Source organism: Mandrillus leucophaeus, unplaced genomic scaffold (genome assembly GCF_000951045.1).
Source record: "Mandrillus leucophaeus isolate KB7577 unplaced genomic scaffold, Mleu.le_1.0 Scaffold169, whole genome shotgun sequence".
NCBI classification, from domain to species: Eukaryota; Metazoa; Chordata; class Mammalia; order Primates; family Cercopithecidae; genus Mandrillus; species Mandrillus leucophaeus.
In genome coordinates this window covers 4947620-4956163 of record NW_012101687.1, presented here as the reverse complement: position 1 = coordinate 4956163, position 8544 = coordinate 4947620, and the positions used below count along the sequence as shown (strand labels likewise).

Here is an 8544-nt window from a genome sequence, read left to right as displayed (position 1 = left end):
TGGTAAAGGGATCAATTCAACAAGAAGAGCTAACTATCCTAAATATATATGCACCCAACACAGAAGCACCCAGATTCATAAAGCAAGTCCTTAGAGACTTAACAAAGAGACTTACTTAGACTCCCACACAATAATAATGGGAGACTTTAACACCCCACTGTCAACATTAGACAGATCCACGAAACAGAAAGTTAACAAGGATATCCAGCAACTGAACTCAGCTCATTGAGCACATATACCCTAGAACTTAAAGTATAATAAAATAAATAAATAAATAAATAATTTTTAAAAAACCACGCACACACACATACACACACACACACACACACACACACACACACAAATACCTGGGAATACATCCAACCAAGGGGGCAAAAGACCTCTACAAAGAGAACTATAAAACACTGTTAAATCGTAGATAACACAAAGAGATTTAAGAAATATTTCATGCTCATGGACTGGAAGAATCGACATTGTTAAAATGGCCATACTGCCCAAAGCAATCTACAGATTCAACACTATTCCTATCAAACTACCAATGTCATTTTTCATGGAACTAAAAAAAACTATTTAAAAACTCATATGGAACCACAGAAGAGCCTGAATTGCCAAAGCAATCCTTTGAAAAAAGAAGTCAGATGTACCATATTACTTGACTTCAATCTATTTTATAAGGTTATAGTAACCGAAACAGCATGGTGCTGGTACAAAAACAGACACATAGACCAATGGAACAAAATACAGAACCCAGAAATAAAGCCATAGACCTACAGCCACCTGATCTTTGACAAAAATCAACAAAAATAAGCAATGAGAAAATGACTCCTTATTCAATAAATGGTGCTAGGATAGCTGGCTAGGCATACGCAAAAGAATGAAACTGGAACACCCACCCTCTTCACCATATACAAAAATTAACTCAAGATAGATTAAAGATTTCAACGTAAGACCTTAAGCCATAAGAATCCTAGAAGAAAACCTAGGAAACACCATTCTGGATATCAGCCTTGGGAAAGAATTACCACCATTCAACCCAGCAATCCCATTACTGGGTATATATCCAAAAGAAAACAAATGGTTCTCCCAAAAAGACACATGCACTCACATGTTCATCCCAGTACTATGCACAATAGCAAAGATATGGAATCAACCTAGATAGATGCTCATCAACAGTGGATCAGATAAAGAAAATGTAGTGCATATACACCAAGGAATATTATATAGCCATTTAAAAAGAACAAAATTAATTCCTTTGCTGCAGCATGGATGCAGCTGGAAGCTATTATCGCAAGCAAAGTAACATAGGAACAGAAAACCAAGTATCACATTTTTTTACTTAGAAGTGGGAGCTAAACACTGGGGACTCATGGACCTAAAGATGGGAAAAACAGAAACTGGGAACTACTAGACAGGAGAGGGGAACAAGGGCTGAAAAACTATTGGGTACTATGCTCAGTACCAGGGTGACAGGATTATTCATATCCCAAACCACAGCACTACACAATATACCCAGGTAATAAACCTGTACATATACCCCCTAAATTTAAAATAAAAGCTGAAAACAATTTTAACAAGTGAGAGAAGATCCTGAAGCATTTTCAAAGAATTGTAATAGGAGTAATAGGAGATGAAACATAACTTTTTCAGTATGATCTTGAAGACAAAGTACAATCAAAGCAATGGCTACCAAGAGGTGGAAGTGGTCCAGTCAAAGCAAAAGTGGACTGGTCATGGCAACAATCTTTTAGATGCTCAAGGCATTTTGCTGATTGATTTTCTGGAGGGCCAAAGAATGGTAACATCTGCTTACTATCAGAGTGTTTTGAGAAAGTTAGTCAAAGTTATAGCAGAAAGATGCCCAAGAGAGCTTCACCAGAGTCCTCCTCCACCACAACAACGTTCCTGCTCATTCCTCTCATCAAGGGCAATTTTGTAAGTTTCCATGAAAAATCATTAGGCATACACCTTGCAATCCTTATTTGGCTCCTTCAGAATTATTTGTTGGCAATCTTAAAAAAAATTTAAAAAGCATCCATTTTTCTTCAGCTAATAATGTAAAAAAGACTGCATTGACATGGTTAAATTCCCAGCACCCTCAGTTCTTTAAGGATGAACTAAATGGCTGGTATCATCCCTAATAAAAGTGTTTTCAACTTGATGCAGCTTATGTTGACAAGTAAAATAAAATCTATAGTTTTATCTCATATAAAAAGTTGTTAATGTTTACAAATGTCTTTGGCTACAGTTAGTAGAACCAATACTGAATAGGGTTAGCGCAAGTATGTGTTTTTCAATGACTCTCTTTGCAAGCTATCCTACTGGGCTTTATTTTAGTCATTTCATTTTCTTTCCTTTTCTTTTTCTTTTTTTTTTTTTTTTTTTGAGACGGAGTCTTCTTCTGTTGCCCAGGCTGGAGTGCAGTGGCGCAATCTTGGCTCACTGCAAGCTCCACCTCCCAGGTTCACGCCATTCTCCTGCCTCAACCTCCCAAGCAGCTGGGACTACAGGTGCCTGCCCCCATGCCCCGCGCTAATTTTTTGCACTTTTAGTAGAAAAGGGGTTTCACCGTGTTAGCCAGGATGGTCTCGATCTCCTGACCTCATGATCCGCCCACCTCGGCCTCCCAAAGTGCTGGGATTACAGGCATGAGCCACCACACCCAGCTCATTTTAAGAAAAATAAAAGTTGAAAGTAACCTCTTACAGCAGATTTCACCTTTTAGTGAATGTAAGAATCAACAAGTTTGCTGAAAATGCATATTCCCAAACCTCAACATAATAATTTGATTTCCGCAGATCTGGAGTAGAGTGCAAGGATCTACACTTAATAACAATGCACTAAAGCCCAACTTCCTCCTGAGAATTCCACGAAAAGCTGCTCTTCAGCAATATCCTATGGAAGGCCAATCAGCTAAATGACTACATCATAATCTCTGGCCTCCCTGCACCTGAAAATAAGTGACCACGTGCTTGGCCCCCCTACACACACAGTATGGATTTGTTGCTGGGAAGTGGTTGTCCACCCAGGGATTACAATAACCAGCCCACCATACATCTAGGTATCGGCATGAAAGAGGTTCACACCAATAGAATGTGAGCAAAAGTGGTGTGTATCATATATAAGCCAAGGTTTTTTAGAAGAAGCTGTACCTTCTCTAAGCTGTCTTTCTCTTTTGTCTCATGGTTAGATACAAATAACAATAAAACCCTAAGAAATTACAAAGGCCCCAAACAGAGGAGAAACAAATCTCTGAATTATTTCACAGAGAACGGCCTACCAACTATGAACATTTGCTTCAGAATGTTAAATGAATAAAAATGAACTTCTATTAGGTAAAGTCACTAAATTTGGGGGTTACTTATAAGCATCATCCTAATATATCAGGCATGTGTGTATATAAACAACTGTTTAACTGCATATACATGTACATATTCATTTAATCAACAAAATGTATTGAAAATCCATTATATGCTCAAGATACAATCATGAGCAAAACCATACGCAATCCTTATCCTCATGAATCTCAGAATTATTGAAGCATGTGTGTATAAATGTAGGTTTTTCTATGTGGAGTACTTGAACAGGGTAGGGTAGACAATGAAATAATATAAATGAGTAAGTAGAACTTTCACTTCCAATTAAGATAGAGGAATAGGGATTAGATTTACCACCTGTCTGACACAATTAAAACTCTGAAAAAATATAAGAAACAACAATGTGAAGCATTTGATATTAGGCAATAAAAGACAGTGATCCCCCAGAAATGAAAAATAAAAGGTGTACCCCAGATTTGCCCCAGCTTATTATCTGAAGAGATGAAACAGTTATTAGAAACAAAACATTTATTAAACTGTATCCCAACATATTAAGCAGAGCCAAGTAAAATATAAAAAAGATCCAAATCAAACTTCGAGATGAAAACTACAATGTCTAGTTTAAAAATATACTGTATGAGATTAACAGATTAGATATTTCAGAAGAAAAGAGTAGTGACTTTGAACACATAGCAATAGAAACTATCCACAATGTAACAGAGAGAGGAAAAAAGGATTTTAAAATGAAAGACTATAACACCAGTGAGCTGTGAGATAAGTTTAAGCCATCTAATGTACACGTAATAGGAATCCAGAGGAAAGAAGAGACAGAGGAAGAATGGAAAACTTTTTGAAGACACAAAGGTCAAAATTTTCCAAATTTTATGAAAACTAACAACCTACAGCTTCAAGAAGCTCAACAAATCCCAAGCATAAGAAAGCTGAAGAAAACGATACCAAAGCAAATCATAATCACATTGCTTATGCCAGTGAAAGAGGACTCTCATAAGCAGCCAGAGAGAAAAGACCTAACATGCAGAGGAACAAAGGTAAGGGTAACAGCAGACTTCTTGTGAGAAACAATGTACATGCTTGAAGACACTGAAGAAACATCTTTACAGTACTGAAAGAGAAAAAAAAAAGATCAATCTTAAATTCTTTACTCAGTGAAAATATCTTTCAAAACACAGATATACGAAAGCTAAAAGAATTTATCACCATCAAACATGCACAACAAAAATGTAAAAGGATGTCCTTCAAGCCAAAGGAAAAATGATACCAGTTGGAAATCTGGATCCACATGAAGAAATAAATACCAAAGGAATGAACACACAGATGCCCATGTAGCTAACATTTCTGGTGTTTATCTATGTAAAGAAATATGATTCTTTGTTATTATTTAAATCTCTTTAAAAGATAACACTGTTTAATGCAAAAAAATAGTGTCTTGTGGGGTTTAAACACACAAAGAAGTAAAACATACAACAACTATTACACAAAAACTGGGGGGGGGGGGGAATAAAAGTATACTTTTGTGAGGTCTGTACACCAGATATAAAGTAATATATCGCCGGAAGGTAGACAAGTGATAAGTTAAATATGTCTACTATAAACCCTAAAGCAATCACTAAATTAACAAAGATAAAAGCCACAGGAAGATGAAATTGTTTTAAAAGTATAGAATTAATTCAAAAGAGAGGATTCAAAAAGGAAAAAGGAACAAATGAGACAAATGGAAAACAAACAGTAAGATGCTAAATTTAAACCAAACTATATCATTATCCATTAAATGTAAATAGTCTAAACACCAATTAAAAGACAGAGATAATTACACAGGATCAAAAGAACAAGACCTAACTATACACTATCTATAGGAAATGGGTATTAAATAGGAAGACACAAACATTTAACCAAGTAAGTGAAAAGTATAGAAAATGGTCTCTCAAGATAATAGGACTAAAGAAAATGGCTGTTGACATAGTTTTGATTCACAAGTTGTCACAATTCAGGAAGTATTTTTATATTCAAGAGTCCTTTTTAAGCCTTGAGATCTAAGTAAATACTAATACTATCTTACACTCTTCATAAAAGTCACCACATGTATGTGTTCACACACCAACATTTCAATTATCTCAACAGTATCTCTAAACATAGCAAATTAGAGATTTCAAAAGAAATTCTCAAGTGAGCTAAGAGATTAGCAATCCATTCTGATCAATAACCACATGTTCTCAAAGATGGATATATATACATTCAAAATTTTACCTCTATATAATGTGTGATTTTACTAAAATACTGTCTATTAAGACAACAAAGTCTGAGTCAGATGACAGAAACAAAATGCAACCACATCTCACCACATCCTTTTCCTTTGGGAAGGAACTGGGGATTAAAAAAATGAATATACTATGCTCATGAGAGACAAGTATGCTAGGGAAAGGGTGGGAATATATGTTTGTGAAATGTCACAGTAGGCTGGAAATTACACCTATAAATGTTTGCCCTACCTTCTCAATTTTCTAAATGTGAATTGGTATTTCACCTAGTTTGTCAGGTTTATATATGCAGTTTTTCATATTATTCCATTATACTTTTGATCTGAGTCTCCAGTGACATCCTACATTTCACTCCTATACTAATAATCTGTCTTCTTTTTGTGAGTCTTGCTAGAGGTTTGCAATTTTATTAATCTTCTTGAAGAACCAACATTTTGTCTCATTCATTTTCTCTATCTTTTCTGTTATCAATTTCATTGATTTTTGCTCTTTATTATTTCCTTCCTTCTACTTGCTCTGGTTTTACTTTGCTCTTCTTTTTATAGCTTCTTAAAGCGGGAGCTTAGATTGTCCATTTGAGACTTTTCCTGTTTTCTAATGTATGCATTTCATTCTATAAATTTCCCTCTGAAATTTAACTGCAGACTCAGAAAAAGAATAAGATATGGCCACAGGTTTGGAAATAAATAGCAGAAACTTTAAAGATGATCAAATGGGAAACACAATAATTTACCAAGAAAAGAAAATTATCCAAGATAAGATACAGAAAATATTCAAACTCAGCTTAAACTCCTCAAAACAAAATGACTTAGACTGAATGACTTCAAGTAAATAACCATCTAGTCAGCCATGTAATAAGGAGGGAAAACCCTGCATGTGGAATACGGCCCACTCAATCTGCATTACAGATAATACAAGACAGGGAGCAGGCAATGCAGTGGGGCACAGAAGAGTTAACAGAACCACATTTTTCCAGTTAGTAGTCTTAAATGAACTTCTTTACTACCCAACCAATTTCACGGATTCCTAAATGCTGCCTAACAGGAGCTGAGGCTGGGCATATGTGAAGGATAAATGTACAACTGTCATGAATTCATTTCTGTAGGTTGCCCCACCCCATGGAGATATATTAATTTCTAATATATGGAAGAATAAAATATCTTCTTTCTTACCCTCTGAGCTTTTGCGAGTTCTTCTTTTAATCGTTCATAGCCCTTTTCTCTAACTTCCAAAACAGATGGGCTTCGTAAACGAGACAGACTATCAGTACTCAACCCAAAAATATCATCACTGCCATCGCAAGCCTCTGTTATAGTAGCACCCTGTAAAAACTCTCTCTCTGCATTATAGTTGTCCTTTCTTGTAGTTAATTTAGTTAATCCAGCTGTGACTCCAGAGGTAGAACAAGGTGCTGGGTCTGTAACATGAAAGCTGTAAAGGACAAAGACAATTTTCAGAAAATATCAGCATATGCTCCAATAGAACTGGCTTAAAACACAGCTCTAGAACTGTGCTACCCAATTTGGTAGCTTTCATATTTAAATAAATAGTATGTCCTCAGTCATAGCCACATTTCAAGTGCTCAGTAGCTACATGTGGTTAATATCTATCATTCACATTAGATAGCACAAAAAATAGAACATTTTCATCAACAGAGAAAGTTCTACAGGACGGTGCTACTCAAGAGCAGGGGTTAACAAATTATAGCCTGCAGGCTAAATGAAGCCTTCCACCTGTTTTTATAAGGCATCAATGAGCCAAGTACAGTTTTTACAATTTCAGATAGTTGAAAAGAAATCTTTAAGAGTATTTTGCGACAAATGAAAATTAAATGAAATTCAAAATTCTGCATCCATATATGAAGTTCTATTGGAACACAGCCACTCTAATTCATTTACATACTGCCTATGGTTGCTTTCAAACTCTAAAGGCAGTGTTGAATAGCTGCAACAGAGACTGTATGGCTAGCAAAGCCTAAAATACTATCTGGTCCTTCACATAAAAAGTTTGTCAACCCTATTCTAGAACGTTATCATGTATTTCTTTACACAGGCACACGTAAGTTATTCAAATTTTCTAAAAATAGTAAAACTTAAAATACAGTAACTAAGCAAACTGTCCGTTAAAAAAAAAATCCAAAATACGTGATTTACTTATTTCCTACCTGATACTAGATATTTCCGCACAATTTAAACGTCTGGGGGATGAATACACAGGTTGTGTAGGAAGTTCAGAAACATCTAATGCATTTGCCTGGATAGGTACAGAGGATAAAGCTGAAGGGTGTGGCCGGTAGATGACACTTGGTGAGGTAATCTGCTCTTGAGTTCCCGATTCATACACACCAAGAAGGTCCGGAGAAGTAGGTGAAGCAAGGTTTACTTCATGGAAGCCTTCCAGGGGATCATTAGCCATAGCAAAAGCCTCATCATAAGATAACCTATGTTAAAACAAAAATCAGATACTTATTTTTAAATAACATTTAAAACTAAATTAAAATGTATAAATTATAAAATGTGTTTAACAGTCCATTGTAAATTACAAGCTTACAATAAAAGAGCCTTTTAAAAAAACCACTATCACATGGTGGTATATGCCTGTAGTACCAGCTGCTCGGGAAGATGAGGTGGGAGGATTGCTTGAGCCCAAATGGAGGCTGCAGTGAGCCGTGATCACAACCCTACACTCCAGCCTAGGTAACAGGGCAAGACCTTGTGTCCACTCAAAAAACAAAAACAAAAACAAAAACAAACCACCACAATCACTTAACATTTACTAAGCAATCTCAGAGTATAACTACTATAAAAGGCAAACAATCTGATTTAGAAGAAACCTGAAAGTGATAAGCAATTATGTTAGTGAGAATAATCAATTAGTATGAGGAATGAATAAAAATTGGCTTAATTTCTTAAAATATTTTAAAATTATTAAATGTTTATATTAAAATAAATTCT

General features: G+C 35.5%; 1 protein-coding gene across 2 annotated transcripts in view; it reads right to left on the bottom strand.

The window, feature by feature from the left end:
* RAB3IP (RAB3A interacting protein) overlaps positions 1 to 8544 on the bottom strand; it is a 62433-nt gene that overhangs the window by 37554 nt on the left and 16335 nt on the right. For both annotated transcript variants that reach the window (XM_011976629.1, XM_011976630.1), the window contains exons 2-3: positions 7755 to 8030; positions 6763 to 7021 (exon numbers count right to left, since the gene is read on the bottom strand). In XM_011976629.1, the coding sequence (XP_011832019.1) occupies positions 6763 to 7021; positions 7755 to 8030 (535 nt within the window). The remainder of the gene's footprint in view (positions 1 to 6762; positions 7022 to 7754; positions 8031 to 8544) is intronic.